Source organism: Haliaeetus leucocephalus, unplaced genomic scaffold (genome assembly GCF_000737465.1).
Source record: "Haliaeetus leucocephalus isolate CR32 unplaced genomic scaffold, Haliaeetus_leucocephalus-4.0 Scaffold656, whole genome shotgun sequence".
NCBI lineage: Eukaryota > Metazoa > Chordata > Aves > Accipitriformes > Accipitridae > Haliaeetus > Haliaeetus leucocephalus.
This window is the reverse complement of record NW_010973092.1, coordinates 3,760,646-3,787,547: the sequence shown is the minus strand read 5'-3', so window position 1 is coordinate 3,787,547 and position 26,902 is coordinate 3,760,646. Positions and strand designations below refer to the sequence as shown.

Sequence of the window (26,902 nt, the reverse complement as noted above, 5' to 3'; positions counted from 1 at the left end):
TAAATCCAGCCAGCGCCTCTTCTGTGTACATATTTATCCCATGGGTTCACTATGCAGTCCATCAGCCACCTCATCCCTAGCTCCACTACCCAGCTATCCAGCCAGCTCCTACGTAAACTTTCCAGCCACCCAGAAGGCCCTTGCTCTAACAGAACACATCCCACATGTATTCTACTTATCCTGATGTGCATCAGGACCACACTTACCATACCAAACCCCTGGCTAGGCCGTCCAGTCTATGTCAAATACACATGCTTTCCCTCCATCATCACTTCTTCTGTATTAATATCAAATTATCCACCCTCTGCACAGACCCTGTATATGTCTATGTAATGATGCCAATTATTCTAATTCATCCATCCCCTACGTACCTGTGTATCTCTACCCATTTATTTCTGTATGTTTATCTGAACTGTCCATCAGTTTACACCATAAAATCCAGCAACGAACACATGGGGCCATTCGATCAGGGTACCCAACATGCTGTCCCTCGTTATACAAGAGGTAATTCAGTTCAAAGTAACTTCAGTAATAATGCTTTTATCACTCTCAGTGACCCAGCCCTGTATCAGGCTGATGGGTACAGGGATACAGAGAACAAGAATGCATATTGTTTAAATGTCACGTAACCCCACTTGTCTCAAAGCAGAAATAACAGCCAGTTGCTAACAAGTAGAAGTTTGCTCCTGACATGGCAGGGGGTGTGTGTGTGGTCAAGACCATTATGCCAACAAGATGAAGAGAAGTGGACATTGGGAACAGACAAAATAATCGTCACTGCTTCTGTGAAATGTGTGATTTTCATGGTATGGGACCGATTTCCAACTTCGAATACTCACGTGGCTGTGGCAGCTGCCGTGGTGTTATGTGGGTACGTCTTTTGTCATCATATATATCAGGGCAAGAGAATTGATATCAATGGTTCCCACCTGAGCTTTCCACTGTCTCCTTGTAAGTTTGATTTCCTATTTTTTTCTGGTATTCTGAATCCTTCCCTGGCCAGGCAAATCTACACCTGCCTGCAGCTGTTCCTACAGGAGTTTCTATACTGTAAAATGATACCCTCCCTCTTCTCACTCTTAGCCACCTTTTTTTTTTCCTGCTCGCATTCTGGACTCTGACCTGGGTTCAAACAAGAGCCTCACAGGGCCAACCTGCGTGCCTGAAGGGGGGAAACTTTTGAAGCCCCGAGTTTGGAAGTGTTCAGCCCCACGAATTTGGATTATCAGGACGCTGAGCTGTGGGATTTGGGGTTTGAATGCTTTGCTGTTATTTTATCTATTCTCAGTTACTCTCCGAAACGAAACCGGTATCACTTGATGCCAAAAAAATATTGGGATCAGCGGACCATAAGGTGGCAAAGACTGGCAAGGCAAGTCTGGAAGTGCGTGGAGTTATGCTCCCAGGTGCCGCAGAGGGAGCCGAGGACCGGGATGCCCAGGGAGCCTTTGCTGAGTCCTTGCAAGTCACACACGGGGAAGAAGCTGGGGGAGAGGAGGGCAGGAGTCAGGAAACTCTTGGGAAAGTGTCATAAATACCTCTGGATATTCCCCGAGATAGCAGAGCCCGTACATGCACTGCTGGCCGCAATCACCAGCCTCTGTGAGAAATTGTTTGTCTTGGTCTTTGCATTAGGTAAATGCCCAACCCAAATTCACTGATAAAAGCAGACACCGAAAAAAAAAGAAAAAAAGGAAAGAAAAAACAACCCAGAGACAAGGTCTCCTTGGGCCCCCAATCAACAACAAAAAAGGCAGCAACCAGACAGCCATTTAGTGAGCATCTCAAAGCTATCTACCGTCTGCTGGAGGGGCTTTAAAGGCATCAGATTTGTGTGTTTGGCTCAAGCCAAGCGAATTGTAGTCTAAAGCTTTTCCTTGAATTCAAGGCTGTGTTTACTGCAGTCAGGTCGAGGGGAAGGAGGCAACCCCAAAGCCCTCCCTCCTCCTCTTCCCCCACCCTGCAAGCCCCAGGCTTGAAACTTGATTTAAAAAAAAAAATACAAGATTGAATTTCAGTTTGCAGGATTAGGGAGATGACTTTTAGGGGCTGCTTGTTGGAAAAAAAGCAAAGCAAAGCAGCTGGGAGGGATTAGGCTGAGCTGGCGTCTGCACTTTCAACTGATTCAATTTTGCTCCACAAGACATTGTATCTGAGCCTTTCTGGAGACTATTCAAAGCAAATCATTTTCATTTTACCATTTGGTAAGTGATCAGAGTCTATTTTTAGTGTCTTGGAAGCGTCGGGTTTTTTCTCTCTCTCTCCTTTTCTTTTCTTTTCTTTTCTTTTTTTTTTCTTTCTCCATTTTCTTCCACAATTGAGTATCTGCATTTGGGGTATCAAGAACAGGCATGTTTGGAGGGAATGTTTACCACAGCCAGCAGCTTCAATTTATTTTATGCCTCACTTCAAGAAGAAAAGGCACCAAAGAGTGGTTGGAGGTGGCAGGGCTGTCAAGCCATGCTCTCAGAAAGCCTCCCAGAGCTCAGGCTCTGCACCAGTTTGGTTTTTTCAGGTGATTCCTTAGAATTTTGGCAAATCCAGCCAGCTGCATGTGGGTCCCTGCAGCCTGCAGGGCTGTGAGCAGAGGTTTGGGTCCCTGAGCCCAGCAAGTATGGGGCAGGGGGGGACTGGGATGCAGCTGAGGGTCCAAGCTGATGTTTTTCCAGCTGATCCTTTCCACAACCCCCCCACAAAGGTTAATTTGGCAACTCGGTGATATTTTACAAAACCTTTGGTGCCTTCTCTGCATTTTTCATTGATAAAAACAGAAATCAGAAAACCTTTTTGAAAATAAGAAAAGGAAGAAATAAATCTTACCACTTATTGGGGGGGGAAATGCTTTTCCTTGCAGTTTAAATGTATTTTTCCACATTTTGCTTTTTCTTAATTTCCCTTTACTGAAAACGGAAGGGTTTGAAGGGTGGTTTGGGGTTTTTTTCTTTCTTTCTTTCTTTTCTTTTAATTCTTGAAGCTGTTTGGTCTGGTACATTGCTCCACAAACTGAAACCCCTCTACAAAAGGGGGTACAGGCTGGGTGAGGGTCCCACAGCATCATCCTCTGGTCCTCCCTGGCCACAGCAGTTTCCTTAGACTTTGGGGAGGACAAGGGGCTGGGTTGCCCTCACCGAAAGTACTGCTTGAGCAAGGCTTTTGCAAGCAATGGTTAAAAATGTTTCTCCTGCTGGCCTTGCCACAGATTCATTGTGTACCTTTAGGGCAAGTTATTTATTCTCTTTGCATCTTCCCTTACATAAAATGCCTGTAACAGGGACCAGAAAATGATAAATGCTAGGGCGTTTTCCTCCCCAGACTGTATTGCAAAATAGTTTGCTTCGGGAGCACTAATGCCTTCCTCTGTTCCCTAACCGAGAGATGGCAGATAACTGACGCAATATCAAACACTGCATTTTCAAATCAAAAAGCCGACCTCTGGACGAGAGTCCTCGAGGATGAATGTTTTTCCTTCTTCTATTATATACTTCAGGAGGTTTTTTTTCTATTAGTGATGTCTATAGAGCACTTGCTTTGTGTAACAAGGTGCAGATTGCTTCCCAAATCAAGCGGGTGAGTTTATTCAGTTTAGTTTGTCCGTAAAATGGGGATAAGGCATCGTCAGCCCCCGATGGGCATCCCTGTGGTGGTGCGGGGTTTTTCGGAGGGATGCTGGCAGCAGCCCTCTTGGGACCAGCAGTCATTTGAGAACCACAGGGCCGCTCACCATGAGCACTTACACTGGCAAGATGCAGCTCAAAAGGATGGCGTAAAGCAACAAAGAGGAATGTAATAAACCACTAGCTCTGTGCTGGGGCAAGGACAGTGTGGGAAGTCCTAAAGGCACCAGATCCAAAAATGAAGCCACGGGTGAGGCAGGGCCACTGGCAGGGAGACCACCCCCTGCCCCATGAGTAGGACCTTTAGGAAGGTTTGGTGGGATGTCTAGGGTCAGCTATTCCTCAAAAACACGGAAGAAGCCTCCCCTGCCTTGTCCTTGGTGTCCTGGGCTGAGCCTGTAGTCTGGCTGGGTGTTTTAGCCAACACAATCCCCCACTCCACAGAGCCAGGCAGCAAGAGCTGCTAGCTATTGTAATAGCAACAATTATTTATTCACAAGCTGGAGCAAAAAGGAATCTGCAAGCAGGGGGAGAGAAGGGGGAGCAAAACACAACCTGATCTTGTAAAAGAGAGACTTAAAAAATACCATACATGAAGGTCCTTGCACAAGCTTTTTATTTATCAGTCTGCAGTCAGAAGAGGCGAATGCACTAAGTGCGTGGCACACAGGGAACTGGGGGTAGGAGGGTCTCTTCTAATAAAAAAGAATGGGTCTGAACAAAGAAAAAGGTTCTGCTAAACTGATGGTGGCAGATGGCATCAGCCCCACCATGTTCCCCTTCAATTGCGGGAAAATATAGTAAAGCAATTTAATGAAAACGCTTAAATAAGCAAACAGTGCAGTTAATTGAACCCATATGCATTAGGAAGGAAATCTAAAGTATACTGATTCATTAAGTTTTATATAACTGTAAACCCCCAGAACCTAAGACAGAGTAAGAAGCCATGATGAAGTGCCAACTAGAAGGAGACCTTCTACCCAGCTTCACTTGGATCTGTTTTGTTATGACAAGAACAAGTGGTTTTAACAAGTACACCATAAATCAGGAGTGTGTGCTCCAGCCTGGAGTCTTCCAGGTACCAAACTGTGCTGCAAACTCACATTCCTTTTCTTCTGGTAGAGTTGTTTTATTTTCCAAGAGAGAAATAACTGGAACTTGGATGCTGCCATCTGCAAAAAAAATAAGCAGTGAAGAGCTGGTCCTTGAGGTCTTCAGTAATTTTTTTTTATTCAAGAAAACTTAGCTTCATATCTAGATGATGCTCCCTGAGTCATGTCTAACTGAAGGCCACAGGTTCATCGCACTTGGCATTGACTGGTAAAACAAAATCCTCTCTTTTGCAGTGACCTTGCCTCTCCGGCCATGACCTTTTGGGTAGAGAGGTGGTGTAGACAGAAAGCTGGGGCTGGGAAAGGCAGCAGGTTTGCTGTCTAACAGGCTTCTCTCTTCCAGAGAGCTTCTGCTGTACCCACAGTTTAAAAACTGTCCAAAAAGAAAATCCTGGGGAGAAAGCAGCTCCGGCCCCATTGAAGCAAGTGCAAAAATTCCCTTTGATTGCAAGAAGGGCAGAACTTCACCTACAGATGAGGAAACCTTTGGAGATGCTTGGTTCAGGATTTGCCTCCTGTGACTTGGGTCTGGAGATACCGACTTGTTCCCGCTTTCACCGAGCTCTCTCCAGCTCATGAAACAAGATCTGTTCAGTTTTCAGAGAAGTCTGGTTCACTGCAAATAAAAGCCAACAAGTGATGATGAATTGATCCCAAGCCACGTAAACAACTGAGAGCTGGGCTTTGGGGCTTCCAGTGATGCCGATTCAAAGTGCCTTTACAGTGACCAGAATGAGAAGACCTTCGTCCTCAGTAACTTTGGTCTGAAATTAAGGTGACCTACAGGCAAGAAGAGTCTCAAGCTAATTGGAAGGGCAACTCAGAGCATCCAGGCTGGTTCAGGAGGTCATCAGTAACCCACGAAGACACCAAGGCCTTTCCCATTCACATTCACCTGCTGATATGCCCAACTCAGTGGATGGGGGATGTAACAGGAGAAAAAGCTACAAAAGCAAAAAATTGCAGAATTAAGTTTTCATGCACAAAGGTTGATCAGGGAGGGTAAATCATTGCACAGTACAATTCTTTGTGCTCGGGACTAAAAAAACCAACCACCTGCAAATAAGCACAAAGAAAGCAAGCATCTTTTATGAACACACATAATATTATGGAAAAATACCTTGATTTAAAAACCAATAAAAATAAAGGCACAAAAGACTTCTAGGTGGGGTCTTCATAGAGACTTACGAGTGTGACCAGTTCTCAGTCTCTCCCCAGGTGACCCCGTGGGCGCTGTGACATGGGGCTCCCAAGGGATGGGGAGCGATGGGGGCACGAAGGTGCATGAGGTGGCCTGACCCTGCCACCCAGATCGCTTCGGCCGTGCTGCAAAATAGATGCAGCCACTGTCTGAAGGAAAAAGAAATGCCGGTAGGTGAATACAGCAGCCCCTGTTTGAATTTCCTGGATGTCAGGCACAGTTAATGTTAGGGAGACAGAGGGAGAGCTGAAGTATTGGCCCCAATTCAACAAAGCACTTAAGCACAAGCTTAACTGTAAGTACGTACTTAAGTCCGTCTTTATATAGCAGAACATATGTTAACGCCTGGCTGAAGCCTGTGTTAAGTGCATGCTTAAAGTTAAGTGTCTGCTTAAGAACTTTGTTGAATCAGGGCTGTTGTTTACTTCTAACAATTGATGTCTCCTACAATATCCACATTTCTGGTTGCAAACCTGACGCATCTGTTTTCTCTTAATGTTATTAATAGAGTAATTCTTTAAAAAATATACGGCGACACGGTCCTTGAAAAATCTGGAGTCGCTGTATTCAGGAGAGTGAGTGACCAACAATTCCTGAGCATTTCCATAGAGATCCCCCATGTCTTCCGGTACTTCCATTTTATTCTGGGGAGTTAAAGGGGAAGCAACAGGGTTACAAAACAATGTGGAGTCACCAAAAATACAAATAAGCTGAATTTAGCTTGGTTAGAAAAAAAATGTGTTACCAGTGTTAAGAAATCTTGAACCACCAGAGATTGCCGGAATATACATTTATAAATGATAAATAAAGTATTAATATAAATGTGTGTCAAATTAGTATATATACATGTAAATAACATAAATATAAAATTGTTCCTATAAATAGAATAGCTATGTCAGGAAATCCTGAACTATGGAAGATTATTGGAATATGGCTTAACTCCACCATCAGGTAGCAGGAGGGACATCTTGGGGAAATGAAGATAATTCACAATTTGGGTTCTTTTCAAAGATACACACTCTCAAAGGGATCAGCCCCCGTAGAAATTATGCTGCTTGTTAAAATTCACTGTGGTGTGTCCGGGAAAGCGCTATCAGGATGCTCTCAGGGGCTACCAGGACAGGTAAGGTGCAGAGCAACATTTTGTGCCTCTACTCATGTTTGTTTTTTTTTTTTAAATTTATTTTTGCCTAGCTGTTGGGCATCTCTCCCACCCCTTGCTCTCCTTCGGAAAGAAGGCTGCTTGCTCCATCCCTCCTGGCAGGTGCTGGCATCTCCGTGGAGGTCCCAGAGCGGATTTGGGGACCCGCCAAGGCCCCGCGGTGTCCCCGGAGCGGTGGGCGGCCATCCCGGCCGTGGTTTCACCACCCGGGGCTCAGGTCTGCCGCCTGCCCTCCTGGCCCTGCCGGGCAGTTTCCCAGCGATGCTGGAGACTTAGACCACAATAGAAGGAAATCACTAAAGCTGAATTGCTCCAAGTAAGTCCTCAGCAGGGTTTGACTGGTAAATATTTAACAAGGAGAACTCCCTATCCTCTCCTGGTACGTATTAAACTAATACATTTATTTTAACAAGGGAAACGGTTTCCCCAAGCTCCTGCTCAATTTGAGCCCTTGACTTCTACAAAAGCCTCAGTAAGGTAGGCTTCCTGGGGCTCGGTAATTCGCTGGGACTAAACGAGAGATGGCTCCGAGCCATGAACTTGGAGACTGGAGGCAACAGGACCTCCCCAAGGTTGGGGAGAGCTTGGTACTGGGGTTTCCATTCCCACCTGCCTCCAGACTGGTCCGATACCAACCTCAGGACATCCCGGCTGCCACCAGGTTCTGACCACTTCAGCCATCCTGTGGAGCCAGGTTGACCGTCACCCATCGCGGTTTCCATGCGCTGGAAGCGGTTCACGTGCCAAGTCCTCCCCACAGAGGCTTTGCAAAGCCCTGGCTCCATCAGCACCCATCCCACCCTCCCTTGGGCCCCCAGATCTTCCTGCTGCCTCTCTCCCCATGCTCAGACGGAGCCGGGTGTCCCAGGCAAGGACGTGATGCTGGGAGAACAAGCAGCTCCCATCCCTTGTCCCCAGGCTGGTGATGCTGAGGTTTTCATCCCCCCTCGGGTCTGCTCTTTGCTCCATGGCATAGACCAGAGGTACCTACAAACCCCCCCGAAAACAAAAGTGCTTTCACTACAGAAGATCGTCCGAGATGCCCAAAACCAGTTGTCCTCAAAAAACGCTGCTGAACCATCTCCTGAGGCTTTCTGACCTAAATAGGACACACTCACATAGGTAGCCCCATACATGGGGGCTCAGCGCTCCGCAAGACCCTCCTGATGAGCTGGGGGTCTGTCCCACCACCAGTACTGGCTGTGTCCCCCTGCACTCCGAGCAGGAATGTGGCTGCCAGCTGAATGCCACCTCTGCAAGACATGCCCCGAACGGCTCCTGGGGCACGTCACCGGTGCCAGGGCTCATCCACTTCACCCGTGGGCACCCACAAACTGCATGGCTGCTTTTCCTGCCATGGCATTGCCCTCGCTGAGGGTCCCAGAGATGGTCCCATCCCCTTGCGGGCAGCAAGGGCTCCTGGTGCCAGCCGGCAAAGGCTGGTGCTGCTTTTGCGGGCTGCAGGCAGGATCTGAGGCTGCTAGAGTCTCTCTCGCTCCCTCGCTAATATTTTTCAGACTTGCCCTCAAGGAAATAAAAAGCTCTGAAAGCAATTCCCAGCTTTGCATCTTTGCTCTGAGCCATCCCATGACTCCAGCACTTCCACTCTGACTCACGGGCAAGAGGGCAGGTTTGAACAACTGTGGCTGCCTCTGCCAAGGCAATTATGACTCCTGGAGTCACAGCCCAAAAGTCTCTGGGAAACTTTCCCTGCTCAGCTTACCCTGGTTGCAGGGCGCGCAAGCAGCCGGGGGTGATGTGCGGCATTCCCAGGAGAGATGCAGGCGCTCGTAGGGAGAAATGGCAGATGTGAGACCTTGCTGCCTTGGGAAGAGCTCCCTGGTACCGTAAAACATCTTTTGCTCCCCAGCCCACAGAGCAGAGACTGCCTTGACATCTCCCTCGGTGCCTCATAGTTAGGTAGTGCTGGGACATCCTTCCAGGCGATGCAATGAGCATGGAAACATCCAGCAAAAACCTGCTTTGGCCTGAGCATCTGATGCTTTTTCTCCTGCCACCACAATCTGGCATCAGGTTTACCCTTCATCACCACCAAAAATTAACCTGTGAAGTATCTCTCCCAAGTATCCCTTCCCCAAGTATTCCAGTCTGCCTTCTGTTCTTCGCAATATTTAACAAACTTCCCCCTTGGAAAGGGTTGAGGAGAAACAAGGAACATTTCCCTCCTCCTCACCCTCACAAACAAGCAGAAAGCCCATCCCTGTCCCTGTCCCTGTCCCTGTCCCCACCTGTCCCAGCCCACAGCAGGCAGCGAGGTCTCTCCCACTGCCAACAATATCAGCAGGAAAATCCTTTCCACCCTGTTTTTCTGGGATTGTGATTCCAGCAAGTCTTACAGCAGCTTGGCAGTACAGTAAATAAGAACCAGATTTCCAAATGTTTTGCTTTACCATTTTTCTTCTTTGTAGCATCTAAGCCCAGAGGCTGAGGACCTGACTCCCAAAGGTCTCCATCCGGATCGCTGATCTGCACCCACAGGCAGTAACCCCACAGCGAGGCAGGCACCAGGCATGGGCACAGCCTGCCAGGAGAATATCACAGAGGACAGCGTGCGATGTGGACCGGCAGCTAATCAGGCCAACAGAACGGCATGGGCATCTGTTCAGAAGTGCCCAATTTTGGTGCAAAATGGAAAACTGGATAGGAAACAAGGTCCCTGGGGTACATACCATGCCTAGGGTGGTAAGCAACGAAATTTTCATTGCAATTGCTTGGATATTTCTACAGCCATATTCTGTGCTGGTTTGAGATTTTTTGTTGCTTCCTATCACGGTTGTCCCCAGCTGCATTTTTCCCACGTGCTGTCTTACACCTGTGAGCATTAACGTCAGGTCTCAAAACTCCAGGACCGATCCTCTTCCCACGCCAGCATCAGTCCAGGATAACTTCATCAGTTGGAATTAGCCCAGGTGCACAGGCATGCAAGAGAAGCATGAACGGAAGGATTCAGGTAATTATCCCTATTACGACAGAAAGCCCATTTTCAGGCCTTTTCTTAATCTCCTAACTGGACTCTCCACTCCCTGAACTCAGGGAAGTTCCCACTGAGTTCAGACCCTTCCCTACAATATTCCTTGCTGCTGGGACAGGTGGTGGGGATGGCTCCTGGTCTCATGACTTTTATGTGTCAGAGCATGATGCTACCTATGAGCCTCATATCAAATACAGCATCCATCTGAAGACTACCTCTTGTGGAGGACAAGGCTGGACTCCACCCAGCAGCATATTTTTGGAACAAATTTTGAGCTTTTTTCAAGGAAAATCCCTCTGGGATGGAGTCATCTTGCAGAATAAAGGCTGTGCCTGATTCACACAGGTGATGACTAAGCAGACGAAGCATTCGTCAGACCCTGTTACTCACAGATCTTTCATCCAAAGCTTTTGCCCAACACAGGCACAAACCGTACTGCAAAAACCCAGTAATTGCAGAGGGAAGCCCCTTCTCTATCCGTGTCTCACTGTCATATAACTATGTTGTTCAGGATCTGCAGCCTTGGAGAAATATGTCACGACACCTCAAGGGAGTTCTCTAGAAAAGACCAATCTCTTGTCTGTATGCAAAAGCCTCCAAACTTCTTTGTCCTCATAAATTAATTTTTCTCTTTTAAATACAATGTTTCACACATTGCAGATTTGGTTTTAGAATACATCAGAGTCCGTTAATGAGGTCAGATTAGTCCTACACTTGTTTCAGCCAGAGCCAGAGTGGCAGTAATAACAGTGAACCAGCCTCTCACACCAACATGCCTTTAAGCACCCCCATAACCTGTTGTGCAAGGTTGACTTGCAAAGTAGGCAGATAAATTGTGCGCTAATGCATTTTGTAATATTGGCACTCGGATGAGTACCACTATGCACGGTAATCCCCGGGGACCACAGAAGTAGTATTTTGAGGGGAGAGCTTCAAAGCAGAGTCTAGATGCTGCAGGAACTGATGCTGCCATGGGCTTAGTTCCCAACTATCATTTTCTCTACTGTTTTCTTTGTTGCTACAGCCATTGCTTCAAATTCAACTGGCAAAGCAGGGTGAGAGCAGATCAGAGGCAGTCAGTGCCACAGCTATAGGGGACAATCCCTCCTCCCTGCGTGTGGAACTGCTGCAGTGTGGTGGGAACAGGCTGGAAAGCAAAAATGGCATGGGCAGCTTTGGAGAGCGGGTCAATGGGTGCCCAAAAACCAGCCACAGGCACGTGCATGCAGTGTATGATCATACGCCAATATACATAGACGAGAAAGTTATGGTGGGCAGGGGTTTATGCTAAACTGACAAAAAGTCCTATTGGGTTATAAGACAAAATCAACATCACCCTGGTTAGTAACTTAGGAAGTAATTAAGAGCAGTTTTATAGGTGCAAGATCCCGCTGTGCGATAGACCAGTAAAACCGAGTCCGAGTCTTCTGATGGATGCGTGCAAGGATGCGTGTAACACGCGAGCCAGGCTCGTGCTGCAGGTGTGCCCGTGCCTGCTCATCCCCACCTCCTCCATCTGTTGGAAAGAAGTCAGGGCACTTTACATGGGACCCGATTCCCCCCTCACATCCACTCGGTGCACGTTCGCGTAAGACTTCACCTGCTTTGGAAGAGCACAGTCTGATTCACACAATGTCCAAACCAAAAATAAAGGGCCATGCTCCCAAAAAGCTGGACCAAATTTATGAAATTAAGCTAGACGGAGGCTTTGCAGGTCAGCTTTGAGACAGTAGTGAAGGAGCGGTGCTCCGAGGTTGGGTACGTCCCACTTCCCTACGGTCCGGTCACCCAACACCTCCAAGCTGGGCTGCCAGAAACGGAGACAACCAGCAAAAGGCAGGTGTTTCCCCAGATCCAGGCTTTGGGTTTTAGTAGTTCAACGTCAGCGGAATGAGCAGGAGGCTGTTTCCAAGGTGCCAAAAGGAAACACAACAGTGGGACCCACCAAGCCGTGAGGTCCTCCCTCCCCGACTCCCCCAGCACAGCCTGTGGGACCGGTGCTTGGCTAAACCAGTGCCGAGGGCTCGAGAGCCAGCTTGTGTTCCCAGACCAAGGCAACATTTTTACCACACCAGTTTAAACCATTAATAATTGTCTCTACAAATCCTCGCAAGCTTCCAATGCTATGTAAACAGAAGTGAATTAAAATTATTTTTTTCCATCACTGTTTAAAATGTGCGATGCTTTTTCCAAACGGCCCTACGAGCAAAAGAGAGAGGGGGGAGTCCGAAACGGTTGCCTGGACTCCAGCCAGGTCCCAGCAAGTACTTTATATTTCACTTCAAGATGGTCAGAGCAGAGGTTTAAGAGGCTTTGAACACAAACAGCGTTAGGTTAGTTAAGTCCTGCTTTGACCAGCAGCGAGTGTTGGAGACATAAACAGATTTCATTTGAACCAGGCTTAATGTAACTGGGTTTACAGAGTCACAGCTGATTCTGACATACATCAGAAGTGGTGTATATTTAGGGAGGCAGCGTGGTCTGATGGCGAGGGCAGCCATCCGTATAGGTGCCCCAGCGCCGGCGCTGACCCCCCATGCACCCCTCGGCAATCCCCACCGCTCCTTTATCTGCAAAATGGAAAGAGCTGACCTACTTCACAGAGCAAACCTGGAATCAATTAATGTCTAGCCTGCATTTAGGAGAGGCAAAACACTATATAAACATTATGTATCATTTAGCTTCTGAGGAAAAGCCATCGCCTGACAAAAGGGGCCTCTCCTTCTTACTTTACGAAGTCCAGTTTACACTGGTGCAGCCCTCCTGACTTTTTTGGCCTGGTCCTAATTTACACCAGCCCAAAGTGCAGGAGAAGCCAGCTCACAAAGTACATTAATGTCCCTCATTAATACGCAGGGATCTCTTTGCTAAGAACCCCCGTTTCATATTTGGCTGCTCTGTCGAGTCTCCCCAGGACAAAGCTGAGGGGCAGCATCACTGTGTGTTGGCATCACTGCTGGCATCTCCCAAAACCAAAGACACTGGCCACAGGGCTGCTTCACACTGCCCAGCCTGGCCAAAGGGGTCGAAAAACATTCCGACACATTCAGAGATTTTCTCAAAGTGTTTCAGCAGTTCTTGGTCCAGGTGAGCCCATTCAAAGGTGCGCAAAGGTTCAGGGAAAATTAAGTAGCAAGAAAAAACGTTATTGGGACAATAAGGTGAAGCTGCAGGTGGGAAATGCACAGAAGTGGCCAAGGACAGGTCCCCCATGGAAAGCCAAAGCCAAGGCTTTCATGGGAAAAAAAACAACCCCCAACTCCCCCTGGCAGGAGCACATCTTCAGCACCAAAAGAAGAGGCAGAGAGGCTTCTTCCAAAGCAGAAATGGTTTTGGCCATCAAGCAAAGCCACAGTATTTTAAGGAATCTGAAAAACTTGAGAGTGCTTTGCCATTCCCAGCTGAAAACTAGAAATCCATTGGCAGAGTTAGAGGATTTTACCACTCTCCACCTTTTTGGTTGCTACCTGTAATTGCTGGTCTCTGCATCCATCCTGAATTACTCACCAACATCACTGTTGCACTTTCCTGCCATTAGAATTTTATTTTCAGTTAAAAAATATCTCCAGACCGTTTATGACCAGTGTCCTTTCACGCTGGTTGCTGTCCTGCGGTCTCCAGCCCTTACACACCATTTTTTCAGCCTGTCTGAGCCCTTCCTATAAACACAGGGAGGCTTAGGATTGTTTTTCACACTACACAAAAGTTTTATCTTACCATTAAAATAATGAAAACCAGGATTACGGACAGCCCACATCCTGAGCTGGGGATGCCCGGCAGTGTGCTGCTGTAGGTGCAGTGCTGCTGGTGAGACCCAGCCCTGCATTTTTGGGACCCTCTGCACCCACCGCAGTGGGGAAAGGGATGCCAGCGGTCCTGGCTGATGGGCAAGGTGACCCTTGTCACTCACCCAAACACAAATACTGCAGGAATTGTCCCAGTTAGGTGACACATGCTGCGGCATGGCCCAAATACAGCCAGCGATGCTGATATCTCAGTCATACCCTTTGTAGAGGGATTTGCTAATTCAAATAACCTTGGCATTATTAGCTTTGAAGCCTGCAAAAACCACTTCTAGTGTTGGTGTTTGCTTCCCCCAGTTTGGCTCTGTCCTTGAAGAGAGCACAGGAGCAAACCTGCACTTCAGATAAAATTCCAAGTGATGCTTTCCATGTCACCCGCAGGTGACATGTGGACATGCATGGGCGCAGAGCTGGGTTATCCCTAGCAAAACAAAAAAAGGAGGAGAGAAAGTTTAAATAATGAATTAGCAAGAAAATCCACATGGAGATTCTGCATGCAAAGGTATGCAGGCAGTACTTCTGGAGGAGTGAACAGTGTGGGCATGGCTGGGGAAGGTCGGATACCCCTCGCCCCACCGATTTTCCGGCTCACTGGACCGTACCCCATGTAGCTGTCAGAGAAAAGCAGGTTTTCATCTCATCTCTCCACCAAAAGGGTCACATCATGTGTAGGAGCATCACATGTGTTTCCATCATGTCGGGGAAGTTTTAGGAAGTATCCCTCGTAAAACACAAAATTATTACAAATGAGAACATGAAACACAAATTGAGCAGGAGCTCATGACATTGGTTTCTCCCTAGCTCTTTTATGAGGAGCTCCTGTTAGCAGCTCTCAGCCCCCTTGCACCAGCCGGCTCGGACGAAGGCTTTGGGGCACAAACTCCCTGTAAACGGCAACCCAGGGCTGGTATCGGAAAGGCAATTTTTGGAGAACCACGGAGATGAGCTCTCTGGGGTTGGCGAGAGGCAGGCAGGGCCACGGCAGCAGCAGAGACATCTCTGCAAAATCACTTCACCCCTCTCCGTAGGGATGTGTCAATAATTTTGCTTAGATATGGCTCGTGTCTGGCACTCATTTATTTTACTGCTGGAAGCCACGGCATATAGTAGTGAAGAGGGTATTTTTGTAGCTGTTCCTCCGGTAATGCTGAACTCCCATGGATTGTGCAGAACCACAAGGAATGGTCCTATAAAAACTGTCAAAGACTGAGAAAAACTCAACACCTGATGTTACACCTGCAGTGCCATCGAAGTCAAACTTGTCGCAGCCTCATGTCGAGGCCAGCGAAGGCTCGAGCCTGTCTGCTTGTCACGGGAGCCGTGAGTCCCCAGCGTCCCCACCACGAGGCACCCACCCCTCTCCCCACATCATCCAGCCCGGAGAGAGCCAAACCCCCAAACCCAGCACCCCCCAGGGCACTTTCCTCCCTTTCGTCATCCCCAACACTCATTTCTCGGTTTCTGCCATAGCATGCTAACGGGGGACTTAGTGGGCATGGTTTAGTGGTTGGACTCGATGATCTTGAAGGTCTTTTCCAACCTAAATGATTCTACAATTCTATGACTGCGTCAGGGGCAAAGCAGAGCCATGCAGCCAGCCCCGCTCTGCTAATCCCCATTGCCTGCACGATGGGGAGGGGGTCAGGGTGGCTCGTTCCTCGTCATCTCAGGCACATCGACCACTAGCCATCACGGCCATCGTGCCCGGGCTTTGGGGCTGTAGCTCCGTACCGGTACAGCCCGTGCCGTGCGGAGGAACGGCTGCCTCTCCGCAGGTCTCCTCTTTCCTTCTCCCATTACCCAAAGCCTTGTGGGTGTGTTTGCATTAAAACTGCCAGACAAACCCGAGCGGGTTGTTCCAAGATGCTAATCAGCATCAGAGCCCAGAAAGGAGCCGCTTCGTTCAGAGATATCACAATCCATTTCCTTAGCGCGGGTCAGTTTGCTCTGACTCAGCAGCCCCTTTGCTACGCCGAGGCTGCTCGATCTTAGGAGGAGGGAGCTGGCAGGGAGAGCACTGGAGGTCTGGGCTCTAGTCCCAGCCTTGCCACAAGGTTTCCAAGAAAAGGACCTGGGCTGTGATCTTTTCTCAGCCCACAGTTTCTCTCAACGGTGACGTGCCTCTCTCCATCAGCGGCTGCCCGCAGCGCAGGGCTAGCACTGGCGGCTGCGCTTCTACCCGGTCAGCAAGCAGAAAGGAGAGCAGATATTTTCTGAATTATTTTTAATCATAAATGTTTCTGGTTTATTTTCATGAAGGTTTGAAGAGGAGGTTGTGGGCAGAGCTCTGACAGCCACCAAGGATCATGTTCCACCTAAAGAGCTTTTAACTTTTCATTTTCTCATGATCTGGCAATGATTTTTCTTTCATGACTTCCACAATCTCTCTCAATATGCCAGTATGTTCATAACAGTGATGTTGCAACCTGCAGTGAGAGAAGAGCATGGTAGAAAGGTCCCCAAATACCATGCAAAATGGGAAGTGTCATGTCTAAGGTGTACAGAGAACTGAACCCTCTGCAAGCACCCCTCCATTCACCCGGCAGGGCAAGGAGCAATGGAAAGATCCCAAGTATTTTGCACGATGTTGAGCCCCCCTATCTCTGCAGATTTTCTTTAACATCCTTGTAAATATTTTTCTCCCAAAAGATCAGAGGAGAATGGCAGAAGTGCAGTCCAGGACTGGCTCCGCAACATGTGCCATGTGCACAGCAAAACATTTTCAGAAGCACTAGTCCTAATCAGTGCATTCAAAGTATGGGGGGAAAATAATGCAGAGACTCCTGACAGTAACCGCAGTCACCTGGGGAATGGGGCAAAAGGGAATTTTTGATATCCAGGAAATTTTTTCTGGACTCCAGGCCAGACCACGGGTGTTTTAAACAATAGGTACCAAGCTGTGATCATAGGCTTGCATCACATTAAGGTTAACCTAAGACATGTAAAACTCAGCAGTCTCCATTTGGGGGATTTGTGGGAGGTTTTTCTGGTTACATGGTTTAGACTCACTGCCTGGGGTTAGTCGTTCCCTAAACAAGATCCAGAGAAGTCCATTGCTGAGGCAAAGCACAGGTCAGCCTGGACTGCTGCTGGAATAAGGCGTCAAGTCCTCCCCTCCTGTCTCCTCATCTCCCAAACTTGGGTGCAAACATGTCCTCCAACCCCACTGCCCCCATAAATCTGGGATTTATAAATCTGGGATTTATAAAACTGGACGTGCCGGGGCTGGGGCGCAATGAAGAAGCAATGAAGAACAGTGAATTTGCCAGCAGGAAACTGAGCCCATTTGTGATGGACACTGATCCCACACCGACACTGCACGGTGCTGGGAAACGGCGTTAGCCCTCCTGACGGGGAGGAAAGCGGTCCCGTTTCTAGCATGTGCTGTATGTTGGTACCTTCCTAGGCTCTCAGCACTGCTCGTGCTGAGACCGGTAGCATTTCCTCTAGGGAGAACAGCCTCAAAATGTCCATTCATTCCAAGAAAATAATTCCATACATCAAAAGGGCATCTGTTTTTGTAACTTGGAGTCTCTCTTGTAGTCACTGGCTCCACTGCTACTGACCTGTTCAGTGTGTCATCCTGGAGGTCCAGGAACGGCAAATACAGATCAATAAATGGGATGGTAAAACAAAGACCCTCTGTAATGATGATATTGAAGTGGCGCAAAGTCTTTTTGATGTCGTCCAGCAGCTCGCTGAAATCTTCACCTTGAGTGATTTTGTGCTGTGAAAAAGAACAAGCCCAGGAAGAAAACGCCATTAGCAAGAAGGAGGTGACACTTAGGACTGTCCCCCTGCAGACCCCTCCACAGGCTTCGCACCAGCTGCGGGCTGGAAACGGGGTTTGTCTGTGACCCCCATCCCCAAGGCACTTTTGGAGTGGGCAGACGTGCCAGGCAGTGCAGGAGCTCCTGGGTGCTGACGGGATGGGGATGCCTCTCCCAAGGGAGGCAGCCCGGGGTGTCCCCAGCACCCACCCAGGCAGGTCCTGCAGCTCTGCGGGGACCCCCACTCCTGCCCTTGGGGTGGGACCCAAACCACTGACCCAGATCGGTCACTCAGTCTAGTACTCGAACCAGTGATTTTTCTGGCCCAAAGGCAAGAACACTCTCCACCAAGCCATCCTGAACTGATTATTTTTAAATTACATTTGCTAAAAGCAAGAATGAGCAGAAGAGTTGGGGGAAACAGGGAGTCACATTGCTCTAATCATTTACATTTCAGTGACAGCTTTACTGCATTTATTTCAAGTCAGCTTTGCAAAAGCCCTGTATCAAGCAGCGCACAGCTCTCCTACAGATGCTGCAGCATGTGTTTCAAGCCCGTAGTAGCATTTTGGATACTTTGCGTCAACGGGCTGCGAGAGTGCGGGAAGGAGCATGACCTCCCTCGAGTGCTCACAGAAAGCCAGTCCAAGCCATTTCTGGACAGGGCTCTTGGCTTGACATGACCTAAAAGGATTTCTTTTTAAACTTCTCTTTGAAGTTAAACAAACTCAGACAAAACCTATCAAAACCAATTAAGAGTTTTTCTCCACCTTTATAATACTTTAACCGCTATGTGCTATCATAATACTCTTAGCCACACAGATGATGAGCCTACCAAAAAGGCATATAGGATCTACAGCCTGGATTATTATAAAAATGGGCAAGGAAAGAAAAAGAAATTTTTCCTCCAGTTCATTCACGTCTTGCCCTGTTAAACAACATCCGACATTTGCAAACAGTGCTACCTGCCCACAGCTGACCACAGCCCACCTGCTCCAGCGTGACTTGGTTGCTCACATTCTTCCCCTCCTTTTTCAGGATCTTCTGTTTCTTGGCCCAAACAGCAGCCGCCTTCGCTGCTTTGCAGTCCTGTTCATACTTCTGAGTCAAGTCCTGCCAATGCCAAACCACAGGGATGCGAGTGAGTCCCCGAGCACCGCTCACAGCTGGTGGGTCAAGAGATCGGTCAAAGAGACTTGGGCTTCAAAAAAAACCCCTGCTCCAGCCACAGCCCTGTGCGGCAGCGAGAGGTGTTAAGCGGGACCACCTTGGGGCTGGCAGCCGATAGCTGCTGGGGAGCAGATGCCTCTTGCTTAGGATTTGCAGTATTCCCCCAGCCCTTCCAGCTGACCCTGGCCCCAGCTCCCACGCAAGGATTCGTTGCAGAAGGGCCAGAGGCAGCTACAAGACCACGACAGCAGCCCTGGGTTAAATCAAGGCAGAAACGGGTCGTGGCTGAGAGGACCTGGGTGCAAAGCGTGCACCCAGGGGACCTGGGGGTGGCTGTGCTGGAGGAGCAGGAGCTTTTGGCAGCGATGGAAAAATAGTCAAAGCAGGAGTGTAGAGATGACCCAAAAAGGGGACCATGGGAAAAGACACACTTACTCTGCTCAGGGACTGGGGACTTTGGTATCCAGCATGTTTCTAGCTGCACCAGAAGCCAACTTCTGCAAGCAGCCAAGCACCAGCTCTCCAACCAGAGCCTGTTAGCTGGTAGCACACACACACACACGCACACTCAATGCACAGAGTTCGTATGACCTGGGTTCTGGTAATCAGAAGTGCAATCAATATATTGAAGATGATGAAGTTGCCCAGCAAGATGAACATGACTATGAACACGTGGCTGCTCGTAAACCCTTAATGATCCACCTCACGCTGTAAGTCTGTCCAACCATCAACCTGCAAATGTATTTAAGCAGACCAGAGAGTTAGTTCCAAACCACAGCATAACTCACAATCCATATGAAATCTTCCTCTTCTTTTTCTTTCTTTTTTAAAACCGATCACAGTTTCTCTGTTCCTCAGAGGTCCAGGTTTAAATCAGCTAGTGCAGATCTTTTTGCTGTCAGCTTCTGAGATTTTCCCCTCTGAATTTGCAATACTGGATAGGGAAGTTTGTCTATCAAAGCAAATTTTCCCAGGGATCTGGAATATGAGTTCACTGCCAAGCAGGTCATGCTTTCCCTAATGAAGTCACAGATTAATCAAAGGGCTTCTTCAGCAGCACTCCAAAATCTGCGCTTTGTCGTTTGCCTGAGACAGACTGGAAAATGCTGCTGTACTTACGGTTACTAAATTGAAGAGCGTGAAGAAGGCAGCCTTCAAGCTGCCCCAGCTTTCAGCGTCTCCAGTTTTGGGATCTCCATACCATCCACGTCTCAAAATGGCAAACACGAACATCAGCAGGAATAGCAGGATAAGGGCATACATCACTGTCTGTACCGTGTGGCCAAGAGTCTCTGTGAAAACATGCAAAAGGAAAAACAAATGTGTGATCTCTAGGTGAGGGAGATGCTCGGTGGGGATGAAGGCTGGGAAGCGGGGCTGGGCATGTGGGAGGTGACAGCCTCCCTGGACCACCTCTGAGCCAGCTCCCTTGCATGTATCTACAGGGCTGTACTGGGAATTAAGGAGAGGAAAGGGGTAGCTACCATGGTGCATGAGACCATGACAAAATCTAGAGGCTCTGGCTGTGCATCAGCCTCTTGGACAGGAAAATGGCCCGTGTAGGGCTCAGTGGTGAGTAAGTGCTGCACAGTGGCAAAGACCAAGGGCTACTTGGTCCCAGAAACATCACACCTAGCACACACGGGCTTCTCACTGCCTTTTGAAATATGGGCAGGTTACTAACAGAGTAACAGATTCCTGTTGATACAGGATACAGCTGTTCCCAAGCTTCTACATTAATAAATTAGCTGAATAAAAACGAGCAGTGCTATTAACCCTCATGCCTTGGGGTCTAAGCATAACCTGGAGGTAGAACAATATCTCTGATGCCCTCACTGTCCAGCTGCTCGTCCCCTGCCATGCAGGATGGGCCAGGATGGGAGACAGGAGTCCGCAGTCGTCTCTCATCCCTCTGTGGCTGCTCAGCTTGGGAAAGCCTCGTGCAAAGCCTGAGGTCACTGGGAAGGGACACAATATTGCTTCTGAGATCACCTCACTTCTTATAAAGACCCACATATGACACCAACATATAAAAAAGATGCTCCTGGGAGTTGATGGGAGTGCTGGTTTGGTGAACTGAGCTTATCATTGGCAATAACTTTTAGGGAAATGCAAACTTTCCCATTAACTGCAAATCACAGCCAGCCTCGTGCAGTCTCTTGCATCCATCCTACATTGCCCTGGCAAGCAGGAGCAGCACGGGCTGGCTGCTCCCCTGGTAACATTGTGCCTGCTAGTGCTGGAGGGGTCTTACACAGTGCACCCATTCAAGGACTGTCCATCCATCATCTCTGACTGCCAACAGCATCTCAGGTTAAAGCTCCGAATCGCATTGTGCAGGGCTAGAGCAAGGGGCTCTTCCCAGTCTCCTCCGGCTGCCAACATCCCGAGCTTGTTCGGATGGGTTAGGGACTCCTGCAGCAATTCCCTACTTTTGCGAGTCTTGCCTGCTCCAGATAATCATCCCACCACACTACTGCCCGGGGCAGCAGGGAAGAGCAGGATCCAACGCAGAGACACCACGTGCAGCTGCGTTGCCTGCAGAACCATCTCAGAAAGCCCAAACCAGCCCAGCCCTAAACCCACCGAGTTTGGTACAAATTCCTGGAGGAACCAGCAAAGGGTTTTTTTCCTGCCTCCCTGCACACGTAGGTCTCTCCGGCAGGCGCAGCCCGGGACTAGCAGGGGAACAAAAGCCATTCAACCCCCAAAAATCTGGTGACATTTTTGCCAAGTTATGTCATGGCGTCAGGCAGGTTTGGGCTGTGGCACATGGTCATAAAGAAAACCAGCCACCCAGAGCTGGGGGTGACAGGAGGGCCGTAAAACGCTCCCGGCAACTGCAGGCTGGCGAGTGCCTCCGTGCAGGACCGTCACCTCATTTTTGATTGCCAGGGCTTCTCCGGCTGCTTCAGGAACCGCTGTGGAGTCCTATGAGCTTTTATTAAGAAGGAGCTTTGTGGTTCGCAGTCTACACAGGTAGTAAACTACATCGGAATTATTCCTAAATATATTTTTAAAAAAGCAGAAAAGTCGATTTTTTTTTTTTTTTTTTTTTTTTTTTTTTACAGAACAACCTGGCATTTTTAAAGTTTATTTTGAAATTGAAATAAGGATGAATGGGGCCTACACTAAAACAGGGATTGCAGCTAACAGAACGTCTCTGTATGGAATACAACAAGGAAATTATTTCCTCAAGGTGGAAATTTATTGCTCCAAGGTGGAAGGCAGAGTGTTTTAAAGAGGTTTTTAATTAATAAAGGGAAACGTGCCAAGAATGTGTTGCATGTTTGAGCTCTCTGCATTAAATACTGCTAACCTGTTGAGGGCCAATTCAGGCTTCAATTAATAAATAACAATACACACAGAGGCATAAACAGCCTCGTGCACCTTCAGCAAAATGCATTTAGACAGCCCTATCACATTTTAAAACAAATTTTAGGCAAAGAGGTGTTGTCTCTCGGGATGCCAAGCGGCTCAGGGCACTTGTCCCTTCAGATCAGGATGCAAAGGCAAGTACCAAACACCCCTGGAGCTGGAAAGCAGCAGCGTGGCTTTGCAGCATATTTATAGCATCCCTGGAACAGGAAGGGACTGTGAGAGCCTGAAGAATTTTCCTCTTTGGTATTTTTTTCCCCAGTAATGCCATTCTAGGCATTGTCACCCAAGCCAGGATGCAATTTCCCAGTGGCTCTGGTCCCTTAGGTGTTAAGTCCCACTGACCTCCATCAAAACCTAGTGTTGCACGGCCCAGATTTTCAAAGGCATTTAGGCTCTTAAACTGCAGGTTTGTGCCGAGTGGGATTTTTTTTCAAAGCACCTCAACATTTTAAGTGTCTCAGGGGGGAACGGTGCCAAATCTTATCCTACAGGCTTTCTTCCTCGTGGTCCCCAGACGAGGCATCTCCTGGCAGTGAGTTCCACAAGTGCATAGCATGAGGCTCAAACCAACGAGCACACGCTTACCCTGATTGAAATGTCTTCCCATTTTGCCATGCATCAATTTGCTCTCTCATAATCAGCCAGACCAAACTGGAGCATCTGATCCCCCATGCTTAAACCATTCATTATTTCATGCGCTTCTACATGTCCTCCCTTCTCCCAGCGACACAGAATAATTAACATATAAAAGTCTGGTGATAAGTGAAGTTTACGATCCAAACTAGAGGAATGAAGGCTCAGAAGTGAACGTTATAAGAGCCCTGTGCCCATAAACATCCCACTTCTGGTGGGCTACCCAGCCAATTAATTACACGCAGAAATGCTGGCTGAGCATTCATTGCCCACAAAAGCTCCTTGCTCAAAAACAAACCTCCAGAGTCATCAGGAGAAAACTAAGTAGGAGATGGTGTGCTGGAGAGAAAAATACACACAGACCAAGAATAGGATGTGACCTATGTTTTATAGGTTTGGGGGTTTTTTTTGCATCTACTCTGCTGTAGTAAAAAAGAAAATCTCTCTTCTCCTTGGGGGAAGGAGAAACAGAGGAAAAAAACAATGGCCAAGCCACGAGCTTCTTAAAAAATCAGGAATGACTAGATTTTGCTTTTGCTCACAAGCTACCGCAAGCATCAGCCCCTCTTGGGCCAGGCAGCCCCAAACACCTGGGTACGGCAAAGCCTCCCCCCGCTCCTGGCTGGGGACCCCCCCTCTCTGCTGTGACTTAACTAGCGAGCGGAGCTTTACTTGATGATCTGGAGTATGCGGAGGGTTTGGAGACCTTTGGTCGTCCCCTCCGGGTGCGTACGAGGGGTGATGTCCACGGGCAAGACGTGTGGGAGGAAGGCAATGAGGAGGATGGCAGCGTCTGAGATGTTGGATCCGCTCTTCCAGCAGGTGATGGGGGCTGCATACAGCTTCAGCAAAAGCTCGGTGGTGGAAACAGCGACGAAGAAGGCATCTGTGACCTGGAGAGAGGAGGCGGTGAGCCCAGGTAGCTGCCTGTGGCTGCCAGACACCGCGCACCGAGCCGGCGCTTTCGTATTAAGTGTCCCCAGGACCATTTCCAACACGAGCTGAGCTCACCCCACCGCAGTCATCATCACGGGTCACTGCCCAGCACGGGAGGGTCCTGGCCGCATCCCAACACATCACGCACCCCATCGGCTCCTCGGAGCTGGGCACGCGCCGCTCGCTTCCCTGCACGGAGCCTGGTCCTGCAGCCAGAGCTCTCGGAAACCTCCGACGCTCGTGACTGGGTTTCTTGACATTAGCCAGGCCTGGCTATATATTACTGGGATATATAATTAAGGCTCAGAGGTTTGCGTACAGTAGCTGGCTTGTGTAAGACAAGGAAATCAAGGAGTGTGACCAAGAGGGATTTTTCAATGTGAAAATTGAGTATTAAAAGGGTGCTTAAACTAGCTGTGCTAAAACCGCAAGGGGGGGAAAGGGCTGCCATGGAAAGGACTGAACAATTGCATTTTAAGAATGATAATTATCGAATAAGTGAAGGGATCTGAAGCTGAAATGCATTTCTTCCAAGCCCTGGGCTGATGCAGGCAATGGCACGGGGGAGGACAGCGGGCTGGCAGCCCCCCTGAGTGGCCACGGGGGGCCAGACCCCCATTCTCCTCCATCCGTCCCCTCCTGGCCGTGGCACGTGGGAGGGTCCCATCACGCCTCACCTCGAAAAAGGTACCCCAGCACCACCGGCAGCGGGAGGTGGTCTCCACAGCCAGGGAGATGGCGTTGATGGAGATGATGCAGATCGCGAGCGTTGTGAATTTGTGGCTGCCCAGCAGCCTGCGCAGAGAGGGACAGAACTTGGTGTCCTTTCTCCTGTCAGAAACAACAGCAGAGCTGGAGGGAGCTCTTTCAGTTTGCCGTCTTCTTTCGTTGGTTTTCCCATGACCCACCCCAGCTGCAGATCCTGCTCCTGTCCGAGTCCTCCCTTCACCCAGGCTGAACTGGACCCGATCCAGCAGGTCCCACAGCACAGGCATCACCTGGGGGGTAGCTCCGCACCAAAAGGACTTTGCTCTGTGTGTACCTGAGAAGGGAGCATGCCTTGCAACGGCCTCCAACAGACACTGGAAGGATCTAGTAAGAAAATTGGAGGTGACTTGTCCATGCTGGGAAGGGTCTGGATGCTCCATGTGCCACTTCCCTGATGGCTCCATGAAATAGCCAGGTGCTCCTTAGCTTCCCCAAGTGACTCTTGGCATGGGTGGAACTTGCTGTTTGATGTCACCACCTTATGAGGTCACTTCCAGAAGAAGAAACCACACACGTAAGTGCTGGGGCCAAGTCCTGGATAAACAAAATTTCTGCATTAGCAGTATAACAAGCAGATGCCGATTATTCTTAATTTACTGGGTTTGCGTTGCTGTGTGTGTCTAAACCTGCTCCTACCTGGGGGGGATGAGCCAGGATGATGCTGCGTGGACACGGGGCTCCCTCCTTCCCGGCATCCCGAGGGAACGGCCCGTCTCCATGCCGAGGTGGGAGCAGCCAGCGGTGAAACGCTGCCGGCCCCGCAGAGGAGCATCACGCCGTCGTGTCACCCTGGCACTAGTGTCTAACAGCAAAAAAATGCCGAGTGCTCCTACGATGAGGTGTGCGTTCGAGCTTTGGGGGGGGTAATCCTCCTTCATGCACCCACCACCGGTCTGGAAATGGTGCAGGAGCCCAAGCACAGACCTCTGCTCTTTCTGAGGATCCTTCCCAGGCTCCAGCATCCCCGCAGCCCGCACGGGCTGGCCTGGCTCTAAGCAGAGGACCGCTGGCAGCCATGCCTGGACTCTTTCTAAAGTTCGTTTGCAAATGAGTTGTCAGTTCATCACCAAAGGGTCCAGCTCTGCAACAGATCTTCAGCGCAAGCAGCGCTTACATAAACATGGCCTTTGATGTTGGCAGGATAACTCACATCCATGTTTGCTTCTTGCCTTGGTTCCTTAGGAGAAAAAGTATTAACAATTGCCAATTTATTTCAATTAGTCAGCATCTCTGTGCTTGCTAGGCTGGATGCTCTCCGAGCACTTGTTCCAGGACACACACGTTTGGCTAATCCCGAGGCGCAGCTTTGAGTAAGCCACAAATATTTGTTTCTTGGAGCAAACAATTGTGAAGAGCCGAAACTATCTCATGCAGAAGAACCCATTACCTTCAGTTAAGTAGCAATCCCTTCATTAACCTGAGGCTGAAAAGGCCAGAGGAGACGCACACATCTATAAGAAGCTGCAGAAAGTGTGAGGCTTTCAAAATTGTGTTTTGCATGACTGAAAAGCACTCGCAGACGAGGGAAAGGCAGAGCAGGGCTAAGGACCTGGCAGGATGTGAGGCTGAGCATGAAGGCAGTGCTGGAGCAGGGATCGGAGCAAACACAGAAATTGTGCTCGTCACTGAAAACTAGGGATGCTGCGAGCATCCCTGACCCAGGGCCAAGCTATCTGGGGGACATAAACCAACTGAAAACTCCAGTCCGATGGGATCTGCCCTGTGGTTTTGCTCTGCTGAATCCCCAAGGCTCCAGGTGGGACTGATGCAGAGCCAGTGGCCACCGGCACAGCAGCCCGGACACATCCCAAGGGATGCTGTGATCCCTCCAGCCCCATCCTGGAGCCGGGGATGTGTCACAGACAACGGGGAAGCATCTGAAAAGTAACCACGTCCGTCTGTCCTTCCAGCCTCGGGAAGCAGCTGGGTGAGGCTATGTCCTCGTTAGCCTTCTAATGTCCAACACTGCCCCTGATGAGAGAGGTTAATTAACAGAGAACCCACCTCTTCTTCAGCCACTCCACCACCATGCCTCGGCTGCCAGTCTGAGCAGCCAGGAGGAGGAGGGAGGGCAAGAGGAATCCTGGCACAGTCGAACTGAGCCATAACTCACAAACCAAGATAGACTTCTGTTTTCCAACACGTTCCTGCAGAGCTGCCTGCGGGACCCCATCCCCAGAGCGCATCCAATGCCAACGCTGCCCCTTGCAATATGATCTTTGCAGTTTACTGGACCTGAGCCCCCACTTTGGGGGAAAGGAAAGGATTATTTGCTGGCCCTGTTTCAGAGACAGTCCTGTGAAGGTGTGATCTCCAGCCTCAAAGGAGCAATCCCAACCACGTATCATGCTGCAGGCATC

General features: G+C 49.1%; 1 protein-coding gene across 1 annotated transcript; it reads right to left on the bottom strand.

Moving 5' to 3' along the window:
- Positions 1-1,339: 1,339 nt before the first annotated feature.
- Positions 1,340-26,572, bottom strand: CATSPER3 (cation channel, sperm associated 3). The gene is given in 8 exon segments (XM_010579197.1): positions 1,340-1,484; positions 17,451-17,611; positions 18,645-18,820; positions 19,391-19,556; positions 19,944-20,116; positions 23,545-23,731; positions 24,452-24,605; positions 26,547-26,572. Coding segments are annotated over 8 exon segments (1,188 nt in total).
- Between the last annotated feature and the right edge of the window lie 330 nt (positions 26,573-26,902).